Source organism: Neolamprologus brichardi, chromosome 9, assembly GCF_056152115.1.
Source record: "Neolamprologus brichardi isolate AB-2024 chromosome 9, ASM5615211v1, whole genome shotgun sequence".
Classification (NCBI taxonomy): domain Eukaryota; kingdom Metazoa; phylum Chordata; class Actinopteri; order Cichliformes; family Cichlidae; genus Neolamprologus; species Neolamprologus brichardi.
In genome coordinates, this window is record NC_142112.1 from 23,366,970 (window position 1) to 23,394,899 (window position 27,930).

Below are 27,930 nucleotides of genomic sequence, written 5' to 3' on the forward strand. Positions count from 1 at the left end.
TGTTCACATTTCTTTAGTTGAATCCGCAACGAACTTTAGCGATAACAGTTGACGGGTATAAAAGAGGTTTTTTTTCCATTAACAAAATGACTCTCAAAAAGCTATTGACTGTAAACTGCATTTGCAAGACTCAGCAAGGTGTGCAGTGTTCTTCAAAAAAGTGAGGAAATTAGACAAGTGGAAAACAAGAAGTAACAGACCTAAAAACCTCACAGCAGGAAGAAATGCACAAAGACCTGATTGCTGACCTGAGAGATACATCCAGCCCTTCTTTCATCCACGGAGTGTTTGCTGAAGCCTCATCATATTGTGAAGGTGGAAGAGTTCCTGTCATGAAACCATTCTTAACCCTTAGATGCACACGTGGGGTCAAAAATGACCCCATGGGTTGTTTTTCTTCAAAATCTTTAAAATGAAAAGTTGTAATATATTCATATTCCAGGTATTCCTCATAAAATATGTTTGTAACATGAGGGCATTTGCATTTTTATTTATTTTTTCATTAATTTAAAGAAAATGCTGTTTTTGTATCACTACCCCACTCTTTCACAAGTGGGGTCAAAAATGACCCCAAGCAGTTCCTATGGAATCTTCTATGAAACTTTCATTCTTAGCAACTCTGACTGTCCCACTTACACTTCTGATGGATCAAGAATTACTTTTTACACAGTAACATACATAATTTATAGTCAGGGCTGCACATAAGTGGTCCGCAAGTGTGCATTCGCTGTCAAAATAAAAGTATTCGCGGAAATTCAGAGATTACACGCTTCTTTTGCGGTGGAGGAACACCAAAGTAATTGCTTACAGAGCTTGCTTCTTCGACATCTTTAAGAGTTCTGAACAAATGTCTGTCCTCCTCCAGAACATCTTATGTACGCAAACGAGCGTTCCAACTTCTTATCTGGTACGCGTCTTTTATTTTGACAGCAAATGCGCACCTGAGGACCATTTATGTGCACCCCTGTTTATAGTTTCCTGTGCATTTCAAACATTGTCCTTTCTGATTTTTTTTTAAATATTTAAAGTAACATGGCTGCTATGAGGCCAGCTAGGATCCCTGTGGACTTTGCCCTATAAATGATCCCGGACAGATGGGATGAAGAGCCCATCAGAGGCACTGACTCAAAATCTGACATCTAAGATATAGAGGACACAGACTATTGTCCTCCCCACTGAACAAGGCCAGTCAGATACAGAGGAGTCCTCTGATGAGTCTTCTGAAGAGGAAATGGATATTAAGTCTAACAGAATGAGCCCTTCTTACTGCTCTAGCCACAATATTCTGAATTAGTCGGCCAGGGCTTGCACCTGGGTTTAATACGGTCTCCCCAATAGATGTATGGAAGATGTTCATGTCTGATAATTTAATAGAAGAGGTGCTGACATGCACAAACATGGAGGCACAAACAGTAGCCACAGACAGGGGAAAAGAGTGGAAAAATGTAATCAAACATTAGCTCCTGGCCTTCATTTGATTGACCTGTCTTGCAGGAAGTGAGAAGAACTGGGATGTACCAGTTGGTGTGTTTTTTGGGAGTCCTCTGCATAACCCATTGTACAAGGCCACTATGTCAATTCAAAGATTTAAAGATATTCGCTGTTTCTTGCACTTTGATGACAAGCGGACCAGAGCCTACCAACTGAAAACAAACCACATGGCAGCTTTCTGCTACATATGGGGCCTGTTCCTGGTCAAATGCAGGCAGAAATTCATCCCTAGTGATTGTGTTACAGTGGATGAACAACTTGTGCCTTTCAGAGGGAAGACCCAGCTTCTGCAGTATATGCAGAGTAAGCATACAAAAGTGATACGAGTGATACAAAAACTGCAATGTCTTAAAATTAATGAAAAAATAAATAAAAATGCAAAGGGCCTCATGTCACAAACATGTTTTATGAGGAATACCTCAAATATGAAAATATTACAACTCTTTTTTTTTTGAAGAATAACAACCGAGTTTGTAGCAAAATGCATTGTTTCTATTATGGTCATTTTTGACCCCACTCGTGGAAGAGTGTAGGTATTGGTAGGTTGTGCATCCAAGGGTTAAGGAAGGGAAACAAAGAAAAGGCTGAAGTTTGCCACATTACAGGACTGAAAATTAGTGTCAACAGGTCTGATGGGATGATGAATCCAAATCTAAAATTTTTGGTTTAATTGATCATCACTATGTATAGATCAGAAGAGAGAGTCGGGAGTGAGCGGCTGGAGGCTGTCGTTTGATCTAGGAAAATGTTTTAGATGCTGTCATGGACAAGAGAATAAAAAAAGCACACACAGTTTTCCAGTTGGCAGCAAATACAAATGTCTCCTTATAAACTTTATTAATCAATCTTGTATTTACAAATACATACATAATCTAACAATTCTGATATTAAACATTGGTATTTACAAAATAGCTCTTGGAAAAACAATTCTGTACAGCACAACCTGATAAGTTAGTAAATTACATTAGTAGGTAACTGTGCAGAAGGTTTCTCAATGACCCAGAATACACTGAACTCAAGTTCTAAACCTAAAACTGATTTTGTTTTACTATCAGTCGGTTTAACCAACATTTTCACAACAAACTTTAAAGTGCCCCTGTTATGCTTTTAACTTTTTTCTTCATCATTCAATCTGTTTCATAATTTGACACGTTTGAAAAATCCACACCAAAGAGAATTATAAAGGTTTTATGCAAAGGTTTGCTTGCGATGACTATTAACGTCTCCCTGCAGAACAGGAAGAAGAATGATAAGGACAACTCAACCGTGATGTCCACAGCTGTCCATTCTCTCCCACAGAACACATGACTGTATTATTATTCCACTTAACACTTAACACCCATGTAACAAACTGGAATAATTTTGCCCACCCTTGAGGAAGGACAGAACGAGCAGTGACCTCAACTCAAAGATGGACGATAACTCTAAAATGTGTCTTATCAGCAAAATACTCCAAATGCTTTACTGTAAGTCTCCAAGAACTGCAAAATCACCATTTCAACAAGTGCTTCATCACCATTTCAACAAGTGCTCCATCGCCACTTTCTGAACTCATTGAACATTAAAAGCTGCTCTGCACTAACAGCAAACGCGCGTGACAAAACTCACCAAGTTTAAAAAAAAAAAACGAGGCTTTGCCGTGATTTCGATCAAATTCAAACGTAAGATGATGTTAAAGTTAGAAGCGATGGCTTCTAACTTGTTTTTATAATGTGGCTACGGCATTCTGTTTGCAGATGTCAGCTTTTGAAGGGCTACACCAGTTTCATGTGAATTTGGTGGAGCTAACCATCCAGACCAGAATGGGCTCGTGGGAGTGTAGCCTCAAAAAGACAGCAGTGCACAAAGAGGCACACCTTTGCTTGTAGACCTACAAAATAAAATTAGGAGCCTATAAGCATAAGAGGGACACTTTAAAGATACACATTTCCATGTTCCTGTAAAATTATAAGATTGTTCAGATATTACAAATGATAACATTGGCAAACGCCAAAGGGAACATATCTGAGACCAAAACTGTTTTGAACATGTAAACAACAAAAATCACCATTTCAACAAGTGCTTCATCACCACTTTCTGAACTCGTTGAACATTAAAAGCAACGACAACATTTTAAATTTTTGCTCTAAAGCTCCAGTTCACCATCACATTCACGCTGCAGCAGGAGGTCTCCTCACACGGCCGAGCTGCCGTCGTGGCCCAGAATGTGGCTGATGTTGTGAGCAGGACGATTCGGCTGCTTGCCCGAGTCGGCAGATGCGGTGTTAGAGAGAGACAGCAAGGGAGACATTGGCATCGCTGAGCCATCAGTGGGCATGCCGGTAGCGATTTCGGGAAACAGAGAGGTCAAGTTGAAGTTGGAGATGTGAGGGGTGATTCCAGACGAGTTGGCGATGGGCATTGGGGGCATTTCTGGAAGCAGCGGGAAGCTGGCCTGACCAAAACCCACAGGGCGTGGCGGGGAGAGGATTGAGCCAAAGCGGTTGTTGAGTGGAGGAGCGCTCCCTTTGTCGGCACTCGGGCTCGTAAACATTTGGTTGGGAAAGTATTGGAGGGTGACATCACTGGAAAGGCTGGGGTGAGCAGCTGGAGAATAGGAAGGGTAGAAGGAGGTTAAAGTGTTCTGAGGCTCAACGGGGAGGAGGGACGGCGTACGGGAGGCGTTCGGCTGGCTCACTGGCGGGATGAACGTAGAGTTTGCATTGATGGGAGGTGGGGGATTCATCCCTCCCTCAGGAATAAAAGGGAAACCAAAGTTTTGTGTTAGGTGCTGATCAGGAACCAGGTTGTTGTCGCTAGGAACCTGAGCACTGTCTGACATGAAGCGCACAATGGCGCTACGCCGTGCCTCTCCTCCAGACTGTGGTCGGCTCAGCAGCACCCCACCTCCAGGGGGCAGAGGCAGATGGCCCTCAGGCTCAAACGGGTTGCTCGGTCTGAGCGTACCGGATCGAGGCCGGTCGCCAGGTCTCAGTTTGGTGGGCTGAGGATCTCTGGCAATGTGGCGAGAGTGTTGGCTAACAGCAGTGGGTGGACGGGAGGGGGCGGAGGAGCGGCCTGGCTCAGAGCTGCTGTGTGGGGGTGGAGGGTGAGGGAGTCCTGATCGCACACCTGGGCCTGGGTGCATGTTACTGCTGACCTGAGAAATGTGGCCCTTGTTTCCCTCTGTAAGTCGCATAGGCGGAGCCTTCTGGGTTTGGGGAACACTGGGACTGGAGGTCTTGGCCTGTATGTCTCCTGACGAATTTCCAGGCACACAGCTGTACTCCATGCTGACCGGGGGACAGCACTGCACTGCTCGTTGGTGGTTGCTCTGCTCAGGAAGGTGGGGGGACAGGAGGCTTTGCATGAAACTCTGATGACATCCATCCTGTTCTCGAGGCAGTGCTGGTCCAACCTGGACCCCTTGTGAGCCAGGATGAGCTCCACTGTAGCCCCCACGATTTCGGCCATCTGTTGCAGGGCCCATCCTGAAACCTGGCTGTTGCTGCCCCTGAGGCCCCCTCTGGGAGGGAGGCACTGGTTTAGATGTCATGTCACTCCCACGAGATACCTGAGCCTCAAAACCACTGAGCTGATGTGCTCCTCCTGCACCCCCCATTGCCTTAAAGGGCGGACACTCTGAGACCCGCTGAACATCAGCGGACCCCGGATGGTCAGATGGCAGACGGCTCTGTGGGTTATGTGCAATGTTGGCCTTCCCTCTTGACGTGTCCAGATAACCACGGAGGTCTGGCTGCTCCTGAGCGCCACTGTGACCAGGCTGAAGGTGGAGACCGATGCGCTGCTGCTCGCCACTAGTGGAGCTTTTACCGATGAGCGCCTCAGCAGAGTAGCTGGACACACGGTGACGTTCCTGCCGAGATGGAGTGCAGGCCAAGTCAGACGACCGTGACACAGAATTGGCGGGAGGAGAAATTAGCTGCTGCTCCAGACTCCTAGAGCTCATCATCCTCTGCATAGCATTATGGTCTTGACCAGACTGAGGGAGAAAAAGTGGAAATATTATCAGTAACACCCTCAAAATAAATCTTAACTATCATAAATCAATAAGAGCAATAAAACCAGATCAGAGTGGAGTCCAGTGGTGGCCCTTAGTAGTATTTTATGCAGCTTGTGAGGGCAACAAACAAAACACCCACAACTCATGCCATGCTACAATTTATCAGCCCAGAAAATGAACAAGGGAGATATTTATTCAATTTCAACATCTGTTCTTCCCATCATAGCAGACCAAACCTTTCTAACATTAACAAATAAGGCTGCTGTCCAGAAATGCAGAAAACTCAATCAACTTAAAGAAATCTATCAAGAAATTAATTAATCACATAAAAGACTATCCTCTGAACTGACGCAAGTCGTGACTTTGTAATGTGATGTAATGTAGTGTGCCTTTTTCTTGCATGGCCCTCAATCATATGTTAAGTCCCAAAAGTGGCACTCTGTCATCAAAACTTTGAGAACCCCTGGTGTACAGTGTCATCCAACCACAAAGCATGTGTTAACATTTTTATCCTGACAGCTCTCAGATGTTCATGAATAGATGGTAGAAATTAAAACAAAATAAAACACAATGATTGAACTACATTTCAATTACAAACAATCTTAAATTTACACTCCTCTGTCTACACTGTGGCTGTAAGGGCAGAGCTGCTATTTCACTGCAAAGTCCCCGACACACTATAAAGTGTCAGTACTGTGATTGTTTGCTTTTCTTTTCATGATTTTTTTTTCCTTTTCTGTAAATGTGAGTTTCTCTGTGGTAGACTGTTGCAGCAGCCAGGTGTTTGTATAAAGGACACTTAGGTAGTTAGACAACAAAGTTACACTAACTTAAACTGTTTCAGATCTCTTGCACAGGAAAAAAAAGTCTCATGGGGTAATACTTAGTAAATGGTACATGGAGAACAAAAAAATTCCAGTGGACTGGTTTTCAAATATGCTTTATGCTAAAAATGCAACTGTCACTTTTTATATCACATAACACCAACCTTGAGGTGGTCCTGCTGGGCCAGGTGATTACTGTGATGGCCCCTGGAACCGGCTGCCTGTGCTTCACAACTCTTCTCCTGGTGCCTAAAGTGCTGCTGCTGGATCTGCTGCTGCAGATGCTGCTGGTGTCTGGAGTGAGAGCTCTGCTGCTGCAACTGTTGCTGCTGTTGATGTTGTTGATGCTGTCCCTGTGGAGGCTGTTGGTGTGTCTGTTGTTGGTGCTGCTGGGGATGAGACTGGTGCTGTGTTGGCTGTTGATGCTGCTGTGATTGTTGGTGTGACTGCTGTGGATGTTGCTGGGTCTGCTGCTGCGTGTGCTGTTGATGCTGTGCCTGTTGTTGTTGATGTGAAGGATGCTGCTGCTGCTGAACTCCAGACTTTTCCAGGTGATGCTGCTTCTGCTGCAGGCCAGCAGGTGAGCCAGTTTGACTGCCTCTGACGAGTGCCCGCTTCTTCTGGACATGCTCTTGTTGCTGAAGCGCCCTCTGGTGTATTGAGTGGCGCTGTGCTGGGTCTGACTGTGTCAAGTGGTGCTGCAGATGATACAGATGGTGCCTCTGCTGCTCCTGCTGTTGCTGTTTCATGTAAAGGTTCCCTCCCAGATGTTGACCAGGCTGTGTTACAGCATGCTGCTGATGCCCCTGGGGCAGATGAAGTACCCCTGGCTGGTTCTGCTCAGGAGGTCCTTGTGGAGGGCAGTGCCCATCTGCAGGCCTAACTACCGGGCTCATAAAAGAGTTTGCAGAGAAGAGAGGGCCTCCACCTTCTGAATTAATCCTTGTCATGACGGTTGAGGAAGACGATGGTAGCTGACCTACCATCATCTGGTTGTGGTCAGCGGCTTTCACATCCATGTGGTTGACAGGGTTACCAGATGGAGGGCAGGGCTTAGGTCGTTTACCGGTGTTTAACATCACCTCATCCTGAGCCTGCCGCTTGGAAATTATCTTTACTTGTCGCTCGCCAACACCAACTCCTCCCTGAGCCCTCATTAGTGTAGTCTTTAAGGGGATGTACTCATTTGGCTGTGTAGCACCTGAACAGGGTGAGTGAGCATTATTTGAGGCTTGGGATATAAGAGATGAGGTCCCCGCAGGAGAGGGAGCTGAGGCCTGTTGGCCAGGCAGATTTGGGGAGCCAGGGTAGGGCTGGTGACTAGAGCTGGGCCTAATCAGGTTGTTGACACTGAGGCTTGCCACTGTCCCACTCTGGGATGAGTTCTGAGACTGGACCTGGGGAAGAGGCTGAGACTGGGAGTAAGAGATGTTTTGTGGATGTCTGCTTCCACCGGCTGCACTCACAGACCCTTCCCCAACATGTCCTCTGACAGACACCTCAACAGCAGGTTTAACTGTTCCTGGGTCAATAGGCTTATTCACTTTAGCCTGCTGCCCAGCTGAGCCTCGTTCTTTACTGGCTGACACTGGTGTGGTTTTGGTGGGCTCCCACGTGGCTGTGGTGGGGTTAGTAGATGCAGTGTTTTCCCCAGAGCACCCTCCACTCCTCCTTCCAGGGCTGTCCTGCTCCAGCATGGCTAACGCCAGCATCTCTGCCTGCTCATTTGTGAATGTAAATGTTCCAAAGGACCCAGATGATGCACCGATAGTGTGGCCTTGGGGAAGCATGGACGCCACAGAAAACCCTCTACCACCCCCAGCTCCAGAAGACATGGGAGAATCAGTCTGCCTGCTAGAGGTCAAAGAGTGCTCCAGAGTTTGATCATCTAAGTTAGTGTACACCTGTTGAGACAACGAAAAGTCCTTTCTAGTAGGAATGTCAGGAGTCACTACTAAGCTCTCTTTGGCTGCTGGTGTGGACTGCATCTCCTCCTGAGCCTCACTGTTTGCTCTAGGGGCCTGAGGCGGTTTGCCCTCAGTAGGATGGCAGGAGGACAGATTGGGTGTGCTCACATTAGTCTGCTGTGTTGTAACTCTGGGAGCAGTGTTCCTTTTACTAATATCTGAACTTGTTGTAGGGGTTGTTGCAGAGCTGTGCATAGCAGAAAATGCAGGTGCAGATGATGACAGGGTTGTGGACACAGAAGATGAAGGAGTGGCTTGAGTCTCCTGTTTATTACAAGGAAGAGAATCTTGTGAGGCAGATCCCTGGGAACGACAAGGTGATGTTTGTTGGGTAGTCTTATTAAAAGGTAACGGTGCAGTTGCTGTGGTACTGCTGGTGCAGACTGGAGTCAAACATACAGTAGAAACAGAGGAAGAAGTGTACAGAGTTTCAGAGGCAGCTGCTGAGGTCACCACAGGTCGGTTTTGTCCAGAAGCAGCAGTGCTGGCAGTGCACTTAGTTTGTGTTATGCTAGTTTCTGTACTGGTGATAGGATGTTTAGCCTCAGCAGTTGAGAGCTTGGTTACAGCTGAGTCGCTGTCAGAAAGTGGAGATACTTTACTCTTCTCAACCAAGTCTGAACTAACCGATGGCTCGATCGATGTGGCAGTGACTGTTGTAACTGCAGTCGTGATGCTGCTAGTGTTAGAATGACTGAATGTCGAATCATTCTGAGACGCACTGACAGAGGTTTTATCCCGTGGATGGGATTGACTAAACACAGCTGGCCCGCTGGATGAACTGCTTACAATCATTTTCTGTGTGTTCTGTTGTGTAGTGACACTACCTATAGCTTTATCTATAGCTGTGGTACATGTGGAGTTAATGTCTGTGACTTTAACAGATGCAGACTGTAAAACTTGAGATCCTGTAACCTGAACTGTCTGGCTCTCTCCTGTAGCAGCTATTGGCTTGGCAGAAAGAGCTACAGCAGGTTGTGGGGGACTGGTTTCCTTTTTCTTTGTAGCTTTAGTCCTTTTTGCTGCTGCTCTCTTCATATTCAAGGCTGTGCGAAGCCTCTTTGCTGAAGGCTTAGAGGTACTAACCACCAGCCCTGATGTGACTGGGACCTGTAGCTGTCGGGCAGGTAGTGCAAGTGTGGCTCCAGAGATGGATGCTGGAGCAGGAGGCTGCTGCTGCAACACTGATAATGGAGCAGGTGGAGGCTGACCATTGTTCTGACTAGAAATGTTAAGAGGAAGACCCTGAGAGATGCTCTGATTGAGACTGCTGAGGGCCCCTAAGCTGTTGAGAGCCACATTAGTAGTCGGTTCCTCACTGGTAGTGGGCTGGACTAACTGCAATGTACTCTGGCCACCCTGGGAACTGGCCTTATCAGAAGTCTTCACAGGCTGCAAGGCAAACACCTGTCCATTCACAGTGATAGTCTGCGGGGTTGTAGGAACTGGTGGAGAAGATGATGTCTGGGTGGCCTGCGGAGGATGGCTCGCTTGAGGCTGAACAGGGCGAGGAAGAATGTGCACCAGCTGCTTTCCCCCTACACTCTGCAAGGATGGGGCAGACACCGAAGTGCTGGTCATGGGTATCTGAGTGGAAACAGTAGGGATAGCGGCAGGCACCATGCCAACTTGGGGATTCTGAGCAGAAGTTGCAGCCTGATTGGGTGCCTGGATGATTACAAAATGCTGACATGGTGTTTGACTTGTTATTTCCTCCCTCACAACTGGCTGGGTAGGGCAAGCACTGGCCTGCTGCAGGATTACAACACTTGGATTGTTGGTGTTCTGTGGTACTGTAACACCTGAAGCTGTTGCTCCACCTGGGTTGACTTGCAACACCTGCATGGTCTGAAGGAGAGGAAGCACGGTGGCCTGTGGCTGGGGTACCAGGGCTGGTTGAGGGAGCGGTTGAGGTTGTGGGATTATGGCTGGTTGAAGAAGAGTAGGCTGGGGCTGAGACACGACTGCAGGGTGGGCCACCACAGGTGGCTGCTGCACTATGGCTGATTGAGGAAGAACAGCACACTGAGGTTGACATGCTAGGATAGGCTGAGGCTGTGTCTGGTTTAGGATTGCTGGCCGTATCTGGGGTGCTCTTTGAAACGGCTGCGCTTGAATGTGACCTGTAAGAGGTGCCTGCTGTACAGGCACCTGTGGTTGCATCTGTATTTGAATTGGGTGAACAGATGGTTTGCTGCTCATTGGACATACAGTCACCTGCTGGATAGGCTGGGTGGTGTTGCTGACTTCTGGAGTGGAAAGACTTTGGCAGACTGGCTGCACTGTGTTCCCTGCCATCTGCAGTGTTGTCCAGGTAGTCTGTGTGCTGCCTGCTGCCCCAGCCCTGAGAAGGGCTTGGCTGGTTGGGATAGCAGTGTAACTTGCAGTCCTTATGGCAGCATCCTGCGTTACCCATGAGCAACCCTCTGAAGCTTTTGTAGGGTGGGTGGATGCAGGCAGAGCAGAGCCTTCAGTGGGGAGCTGTGAGGCTGAAGTAGCTGCTAAGGTGAGGGGCTGAGCTTGCTGAGGCATTGACGTGGATGCTGCAGGAATCTGGAGGGTGATGTAAGACACAGAAGGTGGCAGAGTGGGTGCCACAGCTGGTGCTTCAACCACACACTGCTCTATCATTCTCAGGCTGGGTGTAGACTGAGTGGGTGTTGCTGCTGACCCAGGGAGAAGTGCAGGGGTAGAAGAAGAGTTGTTAACATGCAGCAGGGCTCCATTAACCCTTAATCTGGCACTGGCCTCAGATGATGGCTGAATAATTAATGTTTCAGATGACTGTTTTCCTGGGCTAGTCTCCTTTCCAGCAGGGAATTTCCCATTGCCATTAGAACAAACAATTATCCCCTTTGGGAGCTGGTGAGTAGGGGGAACTTTTGCCACTTTAGCACAGCGTTGTTTGCCCTTCCAGTGGATAGTAGGATCTTCCAGAGGGTTAATGTCATTGGCTTTGAGGAGCTCAATATAGTGAGCACTCTCTCGCCTCAATTCCTCCAGCTGACGCCGCAGCCGACGGATTTCCTCTGCTGCAATGAGGTGTAGAAGCACATATAGTCACAAGTTCATGACTTTAACCACACATAATCCATATTCACACTTAACTTGTAGGATACTCCAACTAAATTAGGAAGCTGGTGTGTACAATATTAAAATTTACCTTGGACTTTATCTCCTCCTTCCAGAAGCATTGTATCATTTTGTTTCTTCAGTTCAGTGATGTAACGAAAGGCCTGGTCCAGTATCATGTTCTTACTCTAAAAATAAAATCATATTTTTTTCTATTAAAATATTTTGCTCTAAATAAACATAATTTCACTATATTTAGGCAAACAGAAACACCAGATTGTCTCTTACCTGTTTAAGTGCTTGGGAACATGGCAAAAGATTACCAATGCGGTTAATCCCGGCATTAATCTTTTCTTTTCTGTGTCTTTCAACTAAAACAACAAAAGAAAAAAAAAGACACAAAGTCTTTAGAATTCATGTACATTTAAAGTAAACCCTACACAATAAATCTATGGTCATCTATGTTTATTTTACCTGCATTGTGAGATTCTTTGTTTTTCTTCTTTCTGCAAACAATAAAATAACATAAAAAATTGAACAGTTAACATTTTAAATGATCACTTATGGAAATTATTTGACTGAACCGGAACAAATAGACTATATCTCAAAGATGTTTACTTGGGTTTACGGCCAGGTGTCTGAGTTTCAGTCATCTCTGGCATCCTGTCCTCACAGTTGCCTGTATGATAAGGTACCAGTCAACACATCAACAGCTGGACCTAAAATCCATTCCGTGCTCGTCCTGCTGCAAGCAAAACATAAAGCATCCGAACAGAGTATTGATTATAAATAAGAGCACTGTCAACACACCGCTGTGTATCAGCTGAGAAAAATAGTACAGATACAGTAGTGATGAGCTCATACTGTTTCATACAATAGCAGATATAAAAGTATTAAATCTGTCAAGCTACACTCAGCCTCTACTACTACTAGATGCTAACAAGCTAGTGTAATTACCCTATCTTTACTCATTTAGATAAAAACACTTACCTACACGTTACAAAACAATTAGAGTGTTACACGAAGTGAATAAACAGAGCTTTCTCCTGGGCTTGTGTTACAATATCGGCAGCGAGCGATGTTCATATATTTAAACCTGCAAAGAAACCTAAGCAATTACCTGTTCAGCTAGCTTTCTGATAGCTAGCAAGCTAACAGCTATCTTAGCTTATCGACACCGACATGATTATTAAGCAGAACAACGCCGAGTCGCTTCTCGGCCGTGCTCACACAAATGCTGCTTACAGAGAGTAGTTTTCACGAACCTTTAGCCTCGACATTTTGGAGACTGCTGTTCCTGTAAGAACTTTAAAAATTGGAGGCTAACTATTAGCTAGCAAAGCTTTCAACTCATCTCCCAAAACAATCTGAATAACCTAACTTAGTGCTGAAAGGGGCGGGCTGTACGCAGTCCTGAAAGCCAATAGCATTCCAGAGGTAGGAAGTCATATCCAATCACAACATCTATAAGCATCCAAGGAAGAGTTTAAGGCAGAGGGAGACAAATGCTACACACACACACACACACACACACACACCAATTTCTATACTAAAAATTCACAATGTCAAAACATAACACAACATTTACTGCAAATAGTAATTTATTCATTTAGACGTTAAAAAGTCTTACAATATAGAGCTCCAGAAAAGATAAAATTCTCCAAAGAAATGAAAACATGCGTATACTACAGTGGAGAGGACAACTCTCCTTGCATGCAGAGGTGTCAGAGCTTCCTCTGGGTAATACACTGTTAAGAGATCATAGCAAAACTCCAAAACTTTCAGCTGAAAGTGTGTGTAATCACTGAAGCTCACTGTGGCAGGAAGTTTGAGAAGACCAATGTCATAAGATGGCTACATAAGGTGCCAAAGGTGTTTAAGGTATTATGTCTCAAAACACTTGTATATATTTAGAAACAAGCATCCACAAACACCTCCACCATACTACTGAAAATAATGCCCAAATCCAAATCAATCTGATGTTATTCATAACACATTCAATACAACATTTGTTTGGTTCTCTCGTTCCTTTATATTTTCACTCTTTGTGATAAACCCAGGAGAACCTCTGAACCATTTGCCATCTCAGTGTGGAAAATAAAAATAACAGACTAGTTAAAGGGGGATTTAAATAACAGGTTGGAAATATTTAAAAATGAAAAGTACTGAACGCATCTTCCCACTGCCACAAAACCGTCAAGCTTTTCCCCTTTCTCCTGTACTGAGGGGGCGCATTTCTGCCCCCCAGACACAACAAACCGGTCAGACTCATTTCTCATGAGTCCCAAGATTCAGGTGGTGCAGGAATAGAGCTTTGTCTGTTCCACATAACTCAAGTATCACTCCAAGCTGACCACCTGGGACTGCATTTGTGTCGGGGGATGGTCTTTCAAGCACTTTTTCCCTTTACTTTTCCAAACCAACTGATTTCCTTTGATCAACAGCATAGATATGTCCCCTCCAGCTTTAATAACCGCATTTAAAAAACAAAACAAAAAAACAAACAAACAAAAAAACAACAATGTGATTTGAAAACACCAAATCCTTCCCCCTCCACCATGTCAACTGTCAGAAGTTGGTAACTTTGTCAAAAGGAGCACTATAGGATGCTTAGCTTTTTGTCATTGTCAATTAACAGTATGAAGAAAATTTGAAAAAAATAAAGAAAGAAAAAAAACAACAACAGGGGACCCCCTTGTGAAATAAATGCAGCAACTTTTATGCTTGAAATTTGTTTTCTCTTTTTAGCGTCCTTTGAAGAAAGTGTTGAATCCTGGGGCATTTGTCACAGTTCTGTTTCTGTGGAGGTGGCCACATTAGTGCCTTTTCCGAACGCTGTGCCCCTACTCTGACTTCTGAAGCTCTCCACTGGGCAGTGCACAAGGACTGCGCAGGCTCTTTTGCAACACATGGGCATCTGCAGGCTCTATCCTCTTGTAGTAATTCTTCTTTGTCTCAATAATCTCAAAGCCAAACTTCTGGTAAAAGTCAATGGCCGACTCATTGCTGATCTGCACATGACTGTAGGGTGGGAAAATACAAATGCATTAACAGGCAGCTCATCTGGAAAATCAGTCAAAAATAATTATTGTATGCAGATAAGTTTTCATGCAAATTCTGCAAATACTCACAGGTAAATATTATCAAAAGTTCCATCCTTCTCGCAGATGTTTAGCACATGATTAAGCATCTTTGTACCTGGCGTAAAAGTAAAAACAAAATCACCAATTGCACAGCAGCCTCTTCTTGAGGTCCTCATAAGTTTTAAGAAACAGTATCAAACAGTCTAGTCTATCATACATCTCATAGAGGATGACTATTGCTCCTTTTATTAATTTTGTTCTTTTGTAAGGTGACCTTGGGTTTTTGAAAGGTGCCCTCAAATCAAATGTATTATTATTATTATTGTAACTTCCTTTTATCAAATTAATGACAGTAGAGCTTCTATTCACCTGAATCACACATAAGGATCATTAATGATAGTGGGGAAGAAAAAAAAGTTTCTTCTTCAGGAATCAATAACAGAAACAATCTACTACTACTTACCAATTCCAAGTCTACGGTAGGGTGCTAGACAGCCAAGTGTCATGATGTACAGTCTCTTCTGGTTCTGAGAGTGGTCCACTCTGCAGCACACAGCACCCACTGCAATGTCATTGAAGTACGCTGCAAAAAACCAAAACAAAACATGATGCTGAAACATTAAATACCTTTAAAAGCCACATTTCTACATTTCATTTCCCATGACTGAAAATCAAGCTGTTAAAGTGCATGCAAACTGAATTCCACCAGTCGCTTTCCTCTTTAACGCATCAATGTCATCACATACAGTCATAATCAGGTGTCACCCTAACCGAAGTTGTCTAGGTGTAAGTATTGTGATGTCTTACCTAGCTTTGCAAGCTCTCCAACTTCCAGTACATCTTTGTAAAACTTGTCGTTGTAGCTGACGGGGAAGATGACCTGGTTGAGGCGTTTCAGCTGCTTAATGTTGTGGGGCGTAACGTCCCCCAGCTCGATCCGGCTACTGGAACAAGAGCAAAACGGTCAAATGGCTGACAACAGATAAACCATTTCATTTAACATTATATGAACCAAAATACAATAAAGACTAATAAACTGACATCTTACATCTTATCCTTTATATTTGTTTATAACCACATTTCTTTCAGTCTATACACTCAATATTTGAGTAAACACTTTTACTATCAAAGCTCAAAGATGAATTACGCAGATAGTTGTCTACTTTGAGTACTGATTAAATCATGGGGCGATTGTGGCTCAAGAGTTGGGAGTTTGCCTTGTAATCTGAAGGTTGCCGATTTGAGCCCCGGCTCGGACAGTCTCGGTCGTTGTGTCCTTGGGCAAGACACTTCACCTACCGCCTACTGGTGTTGGCCAGAAGGGCCGATGGCGCGATATGGCAGCCTCGCTTCTGTCAGTCTGCCCCAGGGCAGCTGTGGCTACAACTGTAGCTTGCCTCCACAAGTGTGTGAATGGGTGGATGACTGGGTGTGTAAAGCCCTTTGGGGTCCCTAGGCGGGACTAGTAAAAGCGCTATACAAATACAGGCCATTTACCATTTTATCTCTCATGAACTGCGTGATTTCTTCCCAAAAGCTATAACACTGCTGAACTGAACCTGTTATCAACTCTTGTATAGCTTAAATCAACATGTCCTCTCATAATCACAAACATACATTTACATAATCTACTACTAATAGTAATTCCTTGGATGAATGCCGCTAAGAAATAAATTTAAACAACACCTGCAGCTTGTGCTTTTTATAACTCTTTACTTAAAAATGAAACTTTTCTACCATCAAAATTGATTAATATTCTCCTTTAAATATCTATAGGATGACCAGGAGATTAGTAAATGACGCACACATAGCAGTCCACTCGCCTCAGTGAGAGGTTCACTGTGGTATTTATAGGACGACTACACATCCAAGAACTGGTGGAGGTCACGTGTGTTGTCCCTAAGCATGTACAATGAGATCGGTAAAACCCTAAGTATACAATTAATACACTTCAGCATTAATTTCCCTCATGGAATAAGAGAATTTATTCAGAAATGTCCAGAAACATCATTGCCAGTGTGTTACTTTGGCAGATCAAGTTACACTGAGTCAGCTGGCACAAACGCTAAAGTTGCTGTCGTGTGTGACATTAAAATGGTAACTTTTTTGCCCAACGTGAGACAGCTGCGTCTAAGACTTTCGACAAAACTGGTATGACTCTGTGCAGGTAGCTGAGGTTCGCGGCAAATACCAAAAATATTCAGAGCTATGATTAGCTTAGCTAAACTGGCTTTACTGACTCAGCTCTCCACTAGCAGCGAGCTAGTTAGCTTAGCTTGTTCGCGACCTACACAAACCGACAAGCGGCTCAAGTTAACGACAACAACTAAGACAGCACCACTTCAGTGACGGTGCTGTCCTTTATATAGTGGCCATGAACCTAAATAAAAGTCGTTTCGCAAGCTAGCTAGCCTTGCCGTCACCTCCCCGCCTCCTCCTGTAGGAAAAAACAGACATGAAAAACTTTACTTGTGCTAAGCTACGTATTCGTGACCCAAAAGTTCACACTCACCCTTTCATTTTAAAGAGATGATATCCCTTATTTTTGAAGAGTCTGAACTCTGAAGTTGTTTCGGGTAAAAGGTGAGAAACTGGAAAGAGTTGGGGTCGGGGATGCCTCCCGTTTTACCCTCCACATGTAGCTAGTTACGATGGTTGCAGTTAGCTTAGCCGCCACACTCCTTCCACGACTGTGTGGAGACGGACTGTCAACCCTGACCTCCGCATGCGCACATGCGCCTCTAATGCTAGATATGAGACCTTTTGACCTGGATTTGGACTCTCAGGCTCTTTTCCAGCCAAATTAAGACATTTAAATAACGGTTTATGTGTTGAAAACATCCTGGTTCTCAGTCTTAATTATATAGGGCTCGTATTCGTCTCGCATTATTTAAGGGGACCTTACTTCTGGTGTGACATTGAGGCGTGTGAAATGCATTTGTCTGACCTCCGCAACAAGCCTTATATTTTTTTGGGAAAAGCACCTACGTCTTCGCCCCAAAATTATTTGTTGTAGAACAACTGGATTACTACTAGTCAATGAAATCTACCGTTTTAGTTTTCTAAATATATTTATCTACTCATAAAAAAGGAAATTCGAAATTAGTTTATATATGTAATACAGTGTTGGTCATATGGGTGCTGAGAGTTTCTGTTACACAACGAAAGCGAAAGAAAAACCTATGAGCCCTGTAGTTCTGTAAATTTGTAGTTTGGAGAAACGTATACACCCCCCAATAAATAAATAAAACAATTAAAACAAAAGCAAGCAAACAAGCAAACTGGGGGTATGTATACATATTTAAATAAATGTATTTTATCAAAATTACATTTTCATCGTTTACTCCTAAACCACCTGAAAGATACACCGGGAATTGTGAAAGCACCTCCATTTTGGCTCAACCGTTGCTGAAAAGATATCAAACAACATGAGAGATAAGCTGCCGTGGCTCATTATGATCTATGTAATGTAGCATATAGATAGGTTGTTTATCGTTGCCTACCAACAGAACTTACATTACTGTGGGTTTACGCTCGCTCACAAAAGGTGTACTTAAAAGTTTATGTAGTCTCCCATAAAACCAATTTACCACAAAGGTGAAAACATAATTGAACACAAGGGTTTACAGCAACAATATGAGAAGCTATGAGCTCGGAGTCGTGCTTTATGTAAAGTGAGGTTAAATGACCACAAATATCCACCAGTTAGAAAGCTTTCCGGTAGTCCAGGGGAGGATCCAAAATGGCGCCAGTTGCCGCTAGCCCGCAGTAAAAGCAAGCGGTGAGTGAATGAAGTCAGCTGATCTCTGCTCGCTGTCACGCTCCGCAGCAGCCAGCGTTCCTCTCTCGAACCAAGACAGTAAACGGACACTTCACAGCCACACGGTAAATATCCCGTTTTTCCTTTTAACGTTTAACGCCGTTTTAATATTACGAAGTATATTTGGATGCGTGTGTACGGTGAAACCGTTTAGCAATCCCTATGCACCAGAATAGTAGAGACAGCATTTTTTCCACCCAGGCCGACAAACCAGTCTTGCTATCATTTTCACAACACCTAATCACACACACAGCTAGCTAACCTTGTTGTTAACGTAAGGACAAAATGTGCCCGAGTGGAAATTACAAACATAATTTTTTCCGGCTTTATTATTCGGATTTCAGACTCTTCCTGTTGTGGCTAAACAACTGGCTAGTTTATAGTTCCGAATATTGTGCACTCCTTCAAAGCGAATGCACATATTTCTGCATATCATAGGTCATAAACAGGCTACCGGGTCATTCTTACGTCATTAAATCTTTACTATTACCAACATGACTGTCAATCGGTATTATGTATGTGAGCTCACGTTACCTGCGTCCATGGGGCTTTCATTTAACATCTGCATGTCAGGATGCTTTGCAGAATCACCTCACTTACATGTAACATTACTGAGCCTGTTTTTACCCAGACACCATCTCATACAGGTTACCCTTTTAGTCAGAAGGGGCACTCGGGTTAAACTCACTACAGACTCCTCAATTGCTGTCTGATAAGCTGTTTTATCGGTGTAACATTTGGTCCCAACAGGAGACTTTACCCCCTTTTTGCCGTCAATTGTTGCCCACATTAGTATATTAATGCTGTGGTAAATTGTCTTTAATATGTGAAGTACTGCAGTCGGGTGGGAGAAAATCTCCAGAGTTTCCACATAGACAGTTATGAGTTTGACTTCCCAGTTTTTCACCATGCTGGTTTTCCACTTCCTTAAAGAGACTCATAGATTGAGGGCAGCCAGTCATGTGCCAGGATCATATGACTTACTGTCATGTAGAATACTTTTTCCATAGCTGTTGTATCTGGAAGTTATGAAAAAGTGCTACTCTGTGGGTTTATTACATACAAAAGTTAATTATTCCAATAAATATTATTGTGCTGCTTTAGAAGAAGACATATTTGATGTTTTATGTGTAATTATTTTGTTATTTATTGTGATGTTATTAATCAAATGGGAAGAGACTTGCCTCTGGTACACTAACAGGTTTTCCAGGTGAGCTCCCTGGATAATACCAGTACTATCCAGTTAAAACCAGTAAATTTAGTCTGGTGTTTTTGAGCAGTGAAGCCTTCCTATGTATATCTCTCTTGCAGTTCTTGCTTTAATCAATAGGTGGAGCTGCTTTATTCCAGCACAGATGGCCAAGCAGCCTAGCGTGAGCAGGAAGATCCGTGCATCAGTAGGAAGGGCAATAAAGGACATAGATGTAGAAAGATGGAAAGAAAAGGGGGGCAGAAAAAGAAATCCACAGTATAGGCATATTTACTTGATGTAACTGCAAATAATGAATATATTATCTAGCAGATAAAGCTGATCTTGAATGTGTGCAGAGCATCTGCAGGCAGCGCTTTGTGAGGATGGGTCTGTGTCACGACTCATGGCAGCTTGTGCTTGTGTTACAGCTGCATGTGGCTGAGTTGTGAGGTATAAATATAGCAGAAAAAGGAACAGCCTGATGTGGGAAAGATGCACCCTATTCTTCATGTGAAAAAAAAAAAAAAAAGAGGATGCAGTGGGATCCCCCACTAATGTTAGCCGGATGTGCCACACTGACTGACTGTAGTAGGCCAGTGGACTGGCTGGTGAGGTGGCCTACTTCTACCTCTGATGCTGAGACTGCAGCAAGACAAGGAGCCCTGAGCAGTGATGCTGTGCATTCTTCAAGGTTTCCATGGTTATTACAGGGGGAGACAATATAGAGTAGTCAGCATAATGCCAGGAAAACATTTAAATGAACTCATAATGACATAATATAAATTTGTCCAATTCTGGTCAAAAGTCCAAATTCATATATCCATTTGCTTACCCACTCAGCCTGTACAAGTTGCCAGTTCATCACAGAGGTAGTCCAAATTCATTTGAATACACGGAATGTGTATGTGTTATAAGAAAAACAAAAAATTTTTTGTGAGCTGCTGTGAGTTTTTGAATCAGCACATTAAAGGTGGCTTTTGTAATTACCGCTTTTGAACTTTCACCACCGGGGGTCACCGTTTCACTAGTAATTACGTTGAAATTTTTCAGATGTGTGCTGGTGTTCTTTTAACTTTCAGTATTTTTATTACCTCTCCTATTTCCTCATAAGGTTTTGTTTTACCCATCCAGCCACTCTAAACATGAACATTTCTTTTTACGTGGTTAAATAAAAGTTCGACTGGCCTGCAAAAATACTTCCCAGCTGAATTCCCATTTACTTGCTGCTGGGTAGGCACCATGGGCACCTAAGTTTGTGAATGCAATAACTTGAAAATGAGAAGTTTCAAATTGATACTTAGAAAAATAATCAAACGGAGATTATCTTTGTCCTCAGATGGTAACCGGGGTGCTCTCCCTGAGGCTGGTTCTGCTGGAGGTTTCTTCCTGTTAAAAGGGAGTTTTTCCTTCCCGCTGTTGCCAAAGTGCTTGCTCATAGGGGGTCATAGGATTGTTGGAGTTTTCTCTTTATTATTGCAGAGTCTTTAGGCTACAGTATAAATTGCCTTGAGGCAACTGTTGTTGTGATTTGGTGCTATATAAGTAAATTGAATTGAACTCTCGTAGGGGCTTTATGCTGAAAATGAACTAATTTGTCATTTTAAATTTGTCACAAAAAGGGAAGTTGTTGTCAGTAACAGCTGCTTATGTTTCTTTTCTTCCAGTCTGACTAATAAACGTGAAGATGGACATGTCCAAGCTGCCCAAGATCAGGGATGAGGAGAGGGAGAGCCAGTTTGGATACGTTCACGGAGTCTCCGGACCAGGTCGGTCACCACACACTCCTTATGAAACTCCTCCTTCATATTTAACACATTATTACCACTTTCCAGAAAAAACTGAGGAGGTGTAATGACACAAACACATTTAACCACGTCTGTATTTCTCAGTCTCGGTCACAATAATAAGGTTTGGTGAGCACTATTTTATCCTACAAAAGCACAACAACTTTGCTTTTACAACAAACAGCGAAATTCATTTCAGTCAAACAAAAAGCAACCACTCTTATGGTTACATCTCATCTGTGCTTCTAGTGGTGACAGCGACGGCCATGGCAGGAGCAGCCATGTATGAGCTGGTCCGTGTCGGCCACAGTGAGCTGGTGGGAGAGATTATCAGGCTGGAGGGAGACATGGCCACCATCCAGGTCTATGAAGAGACATGTATCCTTATTTTATTACGCTGCTGTTATGGGATATTATAAAAGTTGATCCTGAAACAAGAAGATGTCCATATAAACAGTCAGATAGGGTTTGGTTGCAGGATTTCTCCATTTCATGCTACTCAGTCTCTTTCTTCCACCCTGGATTTGTGGTACATTCACTAAAGTGGGTGCACCATTTGTTATGCTTCTTGCACCAGTTTTGATAGAGCTGCAGGTGACATTGTTTAGGACAGTATTAATAACATCAGTGTAACTAAGTTACTGCTGTAATTACTATCTAATTGTCAGTATACTTCCACTCCTAACTGGTGGTAAGGATAATGATGCTCGAGCGTTTCAAAGGCATCCTGTGTCTTTTACCCAGATTGTTTTGGGGTCATCACTGACCGTCATCACTGAACGTATTTAATGACGTAGTCAATCAATTTAGAAAAAGCTACTGTACCCTTTACTATAAAAAAATAATCTTTTATGTAACTGGATGGATTAAGTCACAGCCGTAAATTCCTAATGAGAGTGTGTGAATCTGGATATAACAGACATTCCATTTCTGTGTAGAAACCAAAACGATTTTGTATTTTTTAAAGCAGTCTTGAGCAAGCCTTGAGTTCTCCGTGTTTTCCGAAGGTCTTTCAGAGGACAAGGACTCTTCAATCTAGTCCTTGTAACTGACTATTTTCAAAGGAATGTATTTTTGTCTGTTGACTCATTCAAGCTTAAAAAAAAGGCACGTAACTCGAGGGACAAATCAGGTTTTTTTTGTTGTTGTTTATACATGACAGACAGCTTAGAAACTTTGTTACTAGAAGCCTGTCACAAAAACACAAAAAACCACAGCAGGGCATGCAGTGTGTCCTTAAGAAATTGGAGGAAACTTGACAAATGGAGGACAAAAACACCTAAAATCTGTTTACAGCAGATGAACAGTATCTTAAAGTCATGTCTGTAGTGAAAACAGATTTTTGGCTAAGAGAGTTCAGGCTGTGTTGAAGAAGAAAGGTGGTCATGCCAAATATTGACTTTCGAGGTTGTAGTTTTGCCAAATACTGTTTTTCCCTGCATGTTTGAAAATGTTTCAATCTCTGCGTCCATTTCCCACTTACCAGCTAAAATATAAAGAAATGAGGGGGGGAGTTCAAGACTATTGAACACCTTGCTGCTTATAAAATAATCAGACTGGGGTTATCTTAGTCCTCAGGTGGTAACTAATTCACCCAAACCCTGATGATTTTTCTGAGCTTGAATTCAGCTGGTGTGTCTGTGGGTGATCCTGTGCTCCGCACGGGCAAACCTCTTTCAGTCGAGCTGGGTCCAGGAATCATGGGCTCAATCTTTGATGGTATCCAACGACCTCTGAAGGACATTAATGACCTCACACAAAGCATCTACATTCCCAGAGGTGTAAATATTGGAGCCCTCAACCGAGACCTCAAGTGGGAGTTTTCTCCCAGCAAGAGTCTGCGGGTAGGAGTTCGTAGAGACTTCTTCTTGAAAAGTCTGAGATGTCGGGTGAATTAGATTTACTGTACATCTCTTTTCACTCTATTAGGTTGGCAGTCACATCACAGGCGGCGACATCTACGGTATGGTGTACGAGAACTCCCTCATTAAGCACAAGATCATGTTGCCTCCTAAAAACAGAGGCACCGTGACCTACGTGGCTCCGCCTGGAAACTATGATATCACCGTGAGTCTGACATGCCTACAGCTGCGGTTGTAATTTCCGAGCAGCTTGTGAGGCGTTGATTTGTGCTGATGTTGCGTGTGTTTCTGTGTCAGGATGTGGTGATGGAGCTGGAGTTTGAAGGCGTGAAGGAGAAGTTCACCATGGTGCAGGTGTGGCCTGTCAGACAAGTGCGGCCCGTCACAGAGAAGCTGCCCGCCAATCACCCGCTGCTGACCGGACAGAGAGTGCTGGACGCCCTTTTCCCGTGAGTCTCAAATTCTCCCTCAGACCTTTTACCCTTGATGATTTTTTGTTTCAGAAAGGTTTTCCTAATCTCTTCTCTTCATGGTTTGAAGATGTGTGCAAGGAGGAACCACAGCTATCCCAGGAGCCTTTGGCTGTGGAAAGACTGTCATCTCCCAGTCCCTGTCCAAATACTCCAACAGTGATGTCATCATCTACGTAGGCTGTGGGGAGCGTGGAAATGAGATGTCAGAAGTATTGAGAGACTTCCCTGAAGTAAGTGGCAGTGTACTGGCACCCCTTTCTAAGTAAACTATTGTTCAGAGGTAACTGACAGTGTTGTTTGGGCGACAGCTGACGATGGAGGTGGATGGAAAGACGGAGAGCATCATGAAGAGAACAGCGCTGGTGGCCAACACCTCCAACATGCCCGTAGCTGCCAGAGAAGCCTCCATCTACACAGGTGACTGTTAACAGTACCCTAAAGTACTTTTTATCTCTCACCCTAACTGTGCGATCCTCTTATAATGAAGAACACTCACTCTTAAGGGATAGCTCACTCACTGTCCTCGTGTGATTCTTTTTAATTGGCTCACATGTGCTGTGCCTTCTAACTCAGTTTATTTTGGCAGGAATCACTCTGTCTGAGTACTTCAGAGACATGGGGTACAACGTGAGCATGATGGCCGACTCCACCTCCCGTTGGGCTGAGGCTCTCAGGGAGATTTCTGGACGTCTAGCTGAGATGCCTGCTGGTAAGTTTGAAGTCTCATGTGAGCAAAGCTTTTTAAAATTTAAGGGCGCAATGTTAGGGTCTAATATGGGGAAGAAAATATTCAAGGATCTCCTAATTATTGTAACACAGATTTAGCTGGTTACAGTCAGAGTCTTTTGAGGGTGGATTTAGTCCAATTTTCACCTAAGCTACGCAACAGCAGGAGGGGCTTGTGACAAATGTTCAAAAGATTCATCACAATCATATCAGGTTTTCTAAAGATATACATGGGAGTAACAGGAACAGTACGCTTGCTTTATTTTCATACATAGACCCTGGCTGCATATTTTCACTTTTAAAAGCACAGCCATTTAAATAAAAACAACAGAGCAACTGAAACAACCTGCCCGTTGAACAAAAGGCATTCTCAAGCTTCTGCAGTGTATTTTTTGTTTATAGAAAAACAGCAACAATTAGAAATGTAAGTTTACTTTTGCAGCACAGTGGTGCAGTGGTTAGCACTGTTGCTTCACAACAAGAAGATTCTGGTTTGAGTCTGGCTAGGGCCCTACTGTATAGAGTTAACATGTTCTCCCATTACCTACATGGGTTCTCTCTGCGTCCTCCAGGAGTATAAAGACATGCATGCTAAATTAATTAGTAGTTATAAATTGGCCGTCGATGTGAGGTAGATAGAATACTTAACGTTTATAGAATAAAGTACCTCATGAATGTATGTATGAGTGCACTATATAAATAGCACTCCATTCGTTTCTACTCTTCTTAGTGGAGAACTAGATTGCATCAAGCTTCACAATGCACTACAGGAAATGAGGATAGAAAGTTTTTGAAATCTGGAAAATGAATTAATATGCGACTTACATATATGCCATTCTCTTATCTTCATTTGACTTTATATAGATAGAACAAATATTGACCCATAAGAATGAATTAAACCATTTTGTGTTGTTTGAGGTAAAACTGCAAAAGCGACAGTATGAAAACAGCTGACAGCTTCGAATTTCATTAGAGTGGAGCTGGTGTGTTTTGGTGCTTCGGTCTTTGGTAAAATAAAAGCAGAGTGGTACTTGGCACAGCATAAAAAGCTATTTCCTGCATCTGCCCACAGACAGTGGTTATCCTGCGTATCTGGGTGCCCGACTCGCCTCCTTTTATGAGCGTGCCGGAAGAGTGAAGTGCCTGGGCAACCCAGAGAGGGAAGGCAGCGTCAGTATTGTAGGCGCGTGAGTACAGCTTTGCATCACTAGAGGGAGACATTACTCTGCACATCTTTTTTTGAGAGGCAACAAAAAGTTGAATACAGCAATTTAATGAAAATGTTTGTGCTTTTTTTTCCCAGTGTATCGCCCCCTGGTGGTGACTTCTCTGATCCTGTTACCTCAGCCACACTTGGTATTGTTCAGGTAAAGGATCACCTTCTGATCCCACGCTGACTGGATCAGCTTTATAAAATCAGATGTGCTTTATTATTTCCCCCATTTCTTCCCCTCTTAGGTGTTCTGGGGTTTGGATAAGAAGCTGGCTCAGAGGAAGCACTTCCCATCTGTCAACTGGCTCATCAGCTACAGCAAATACACCCGCGCCCTGGATGAATATTATGACAAGCACTTCCCTGAATTTGTACCTTTGCGTACCAAGGCGAAGGAGATTCTGCAGGAGGAAGAGGACCTGGCAGAGATTGTGCAGCTTGTCGGAAAGGTAATTTACCACAGAGACAAAGCCAGAAACAGATCCTAAAAAAAATTTGTTCACTGGTTCCATTTTGGCATGTTTCAGAAATTCATTGAAGTCTTTTCACATGAATAAATAAAGGTGTCATTATCTCTGACAGGCTTCACTGGCAGAAACAGATAAAATCACACTGGAAGTGGCCAAACTGATCAAAGATGACTTCCTGCAGCAGAACGGTTACACTCCTTATGACAGGTAACATTTATAGCCTACGTGACTTGAACCTTAACTGATGTTACTGGCTCAGATTTTGAAAAAGAAGATGATTCACTGCTGGGTAATTTCTGTGTGGAGTTCGTTAGATTAATAGCAGCATATTTACTAAACGGGGCCAAAATAGTGTCCAGGTCCAAAAAATAAGATGCTTTTTTTCTGCAATAAATATCATTGCAATCGCGGTATCACAGTATTAGCTGTAAATTGAATGTCATAAACGTTAGTAAATCAGTTTGCACACTTGATTTAAATATTCTTGTCCCTAAATACCAACAAACGGCAAAACCCAGGTTTTGCTGCTGCAAAGCAGTAAGTCTGGCCCTAGATCTACTCTTTATAAATCATAAGTACCCCGTTTCTTGACCTAATCTACAGTTAGCTCCTTTTTTCCTGACTCTTTGCTGTCAATCTCCTCAGGTTCTGTCCTTTCTACAAGACAGTGGGCATTCTCTCCAACATGATAGCGTTCTATGACATGGCACGGCACGCGGTGGAAACCACAGCTCAGAGCGACAACAAAATCACCTGGGCCATAATCAGGGAGCACATGGGAGAAATCCTCTACAGGATCAGCTCGATGAAATTCAAGGTGTGTTCAGGTGTACATGCAAAAGCCACCATATGTTTCTTCTGTTCTTCCTTCATCTGTTTTTTTTGTTTTGTTTTTTTGTTGTTTTTTTTGGTTTAGAAGTTTTTTCTTCCGTGTTAGTTTTTAAGCAGCAAGATTTCAAGAAGTCAAAAGCTAACTTAAAATTGATATTTTCTACCTGTTGGATTAAATAAGCCAACACAGATTGTTTTCTTTTCGAGCTTTGACACTTTATTCCTGTGTATTTCCGTGTAGGACCCGGTTAAGGAGGGTGAAGCCAAGATCAAGGCTGAGTATGCACAGCTGGTGGAGGACATGCAGAACGCCTTCCGTACCTTGGAGGAATAGGCGCCCACCAGTCACAATCTTTCGAGTTTTCATCTCAGACCCCTCCACTGCAGAGTCACATTCCATCTCCATGTATCCCCCAAACTATCTGTACTCCATTGTGCTCCTCTGTGAGTCACCGTGTGAGAGTGTGTGCATGTGAAATTTCATGTGGAGGGAAAAGAGAAAGATGTACTGTATTCATTATTACTCGTTGCCTCGTATCGGCACACTCTGGATCCTCTGCATGGTCATCGATCATGTGTGCGTGTATGTGAATTAGATGTGTGTATGAAACAGGGATCCCTTCACCTTGGTAATTCCTTTCTCTGTTTACATGAATCCTATGTGTTGTGTTGCTCTTCCTGAAGAGGATTGTTCAGTTGATGTATTGTAATTCACAGACCATCTGTACAGAAGAGTATTGAATATAAATTTAATGAGATCAGTCTATTTATTGCCAGCATTTTGACGTAAAGGCTTTGTTTCTTTTTGTTTCGTTTTTGTTTTTATGGTTGTGTTTCACGCTGTGCAGTGCTGTGTACTTTGCTGTGTGAATGTGTAAGAGTCCAACGCTCTGCTGTCCAGTGCTTTCATCATGTTACTCCCAAAGAATTAAAACATGAGAAAAAAAAACAGTCATTGTGGTGTTGTTGCCTGTTTGACTTCATTGTTTCTGATGATACTGCTGGAGCTGTTAAACTGGTTTCCCCACATATCACACATACTGTGTAGTCTCCTGACCTCAGGATCGATTTACGTATAACTACTGGTTAAAAACAACAGCTGAATCTTAGTGCTTGTAA

At 43.4% G+C, this 27,930-nt stretch overlaps 3 protein-coding genes across 5 annotated transcripts; 1 reads left to right on the plus strand and 2 right to left on the minus strand.

The window, feature by feature from the left end:
* Nucleotides 1-2,284: 2,284 nt before the first annotated feature.
* usf3 (upstream transcription factor family member 3) lies at nucleotides 2,285-12,715 on the minus strand. Of its 2 annotated transcripts, none has more exons than XM_035909437.2 (7): nucleotides 12,623-12,715; nucleotides 11,976-12,099; nucleotides 11,832-11,863; nucleotides 11,646-11,728; nucleotides 11,449-11,545; nucleotides 6,483-11,317; nucleotides 2,285-5,473 (listed from the first exon to the last, which is right to left on the minus strand). In XM_035909437.2, the coding sequence occupies exons 2-7, from the start codon at nucleotides 12,017-12,019 to the stop codon at nucleotides 3,665-3,667; spliced, it is 6,900 nt and encodes a 2,299-aa protein (XP_035765330.2). In that variant the 5' UTR covers nucleotides 12,020-12,099; nucleotides 12,623-12,715; the 3' UTR covers nucleotides 2,285-3,664. The 2 variants fall into 2 exon arrangements, with proteins under 2 accessions (XP_035765330.2, XP_006794597.2); XM_006794534.2 differs by having other exon boundaries at nucleotides 11,976-12,102.
* A 225-nt stretch (nucleotides 12,716-12,940) lies between these two features.
* naa50 (N-alpha-acetyltransferase 50, NatE catalytic subunit) lies at nucleotides 12,941-17,189 on the minus strand. Of its 2 annotated transcripts, none has more exons than XM_006794533.3 (5): nucleotides 16,953-17,189; nucleotides 15,248-15,381; nucleotides 14,904-15,023; nucleotides 14,489-14,555; nucleotides 12,941-14,378 (listed from the first exon to the last, which is right to left on the minus strand). In XM_006794533.3, exons 1-5 carry the CDS (start codon nucleotides 16,958-16,960, stop codon nucleotides 14,201-14,203), a joined length of 507 nt encoding a protein of 168 aa, XP_006794596.1. In that variant the 5' UTR covers nucleotides 16,961-17,189; the 3' UTR covers nucleotides 12,941-14,200. The 2 variants fall into 2 exon arrangements, with proteins under 2 accessions (XP_006794596.1, XP_006794595.1); XM_006794532.3 differs by having other exon boundaries at nucleotides 15,248-15,384; nucleotides 16,953-17,188.
* Nucleotides 17,190-18,182: 993 nt separating this feature from the next.
* On the plus strand, nucleotides 18,183-27,764 carry atp6v1ab (ATPase H+ transporting V1 subunit Ab). Its single transcript, XM_006794531.3, has 15 exons — nucleotides 18,183-18,325; nucleotides 21,117-21,218; nucleotides 21,486-21,614; nucleotides 22,866-23,080; nucleotides 23,166-23,303; nucleotides 23,396-23,547; nucleotides 23,639-23,801; nucleotides 23,880-23,988; nucleotides 24,158-24,280; nucleotides 25,370-25,484; nucleotides 25,601-25,664; nucleotides 25,756-25,959; nucleotides 26,093-26,187; nucleotides 26,626-26,797; nucleotides 27,053-27,764. Exons 2-15 carry the CDS (start codon nucleotides 21,137-21,139, stop codon nucleotides 27,143-27,145), a joined length of 1,854 nt encoding a protein of 617 aa, XP_006794594.1. The 5' UTR covers nucleotides 18,183-18,325; nucleotides 21,117-21,136; the 3' UTR covers nucleotides 27,146-27,764.
* The last annotated feature ends 166 nt before the right edge of the window (nucleotides 27,765-27,930 follow it).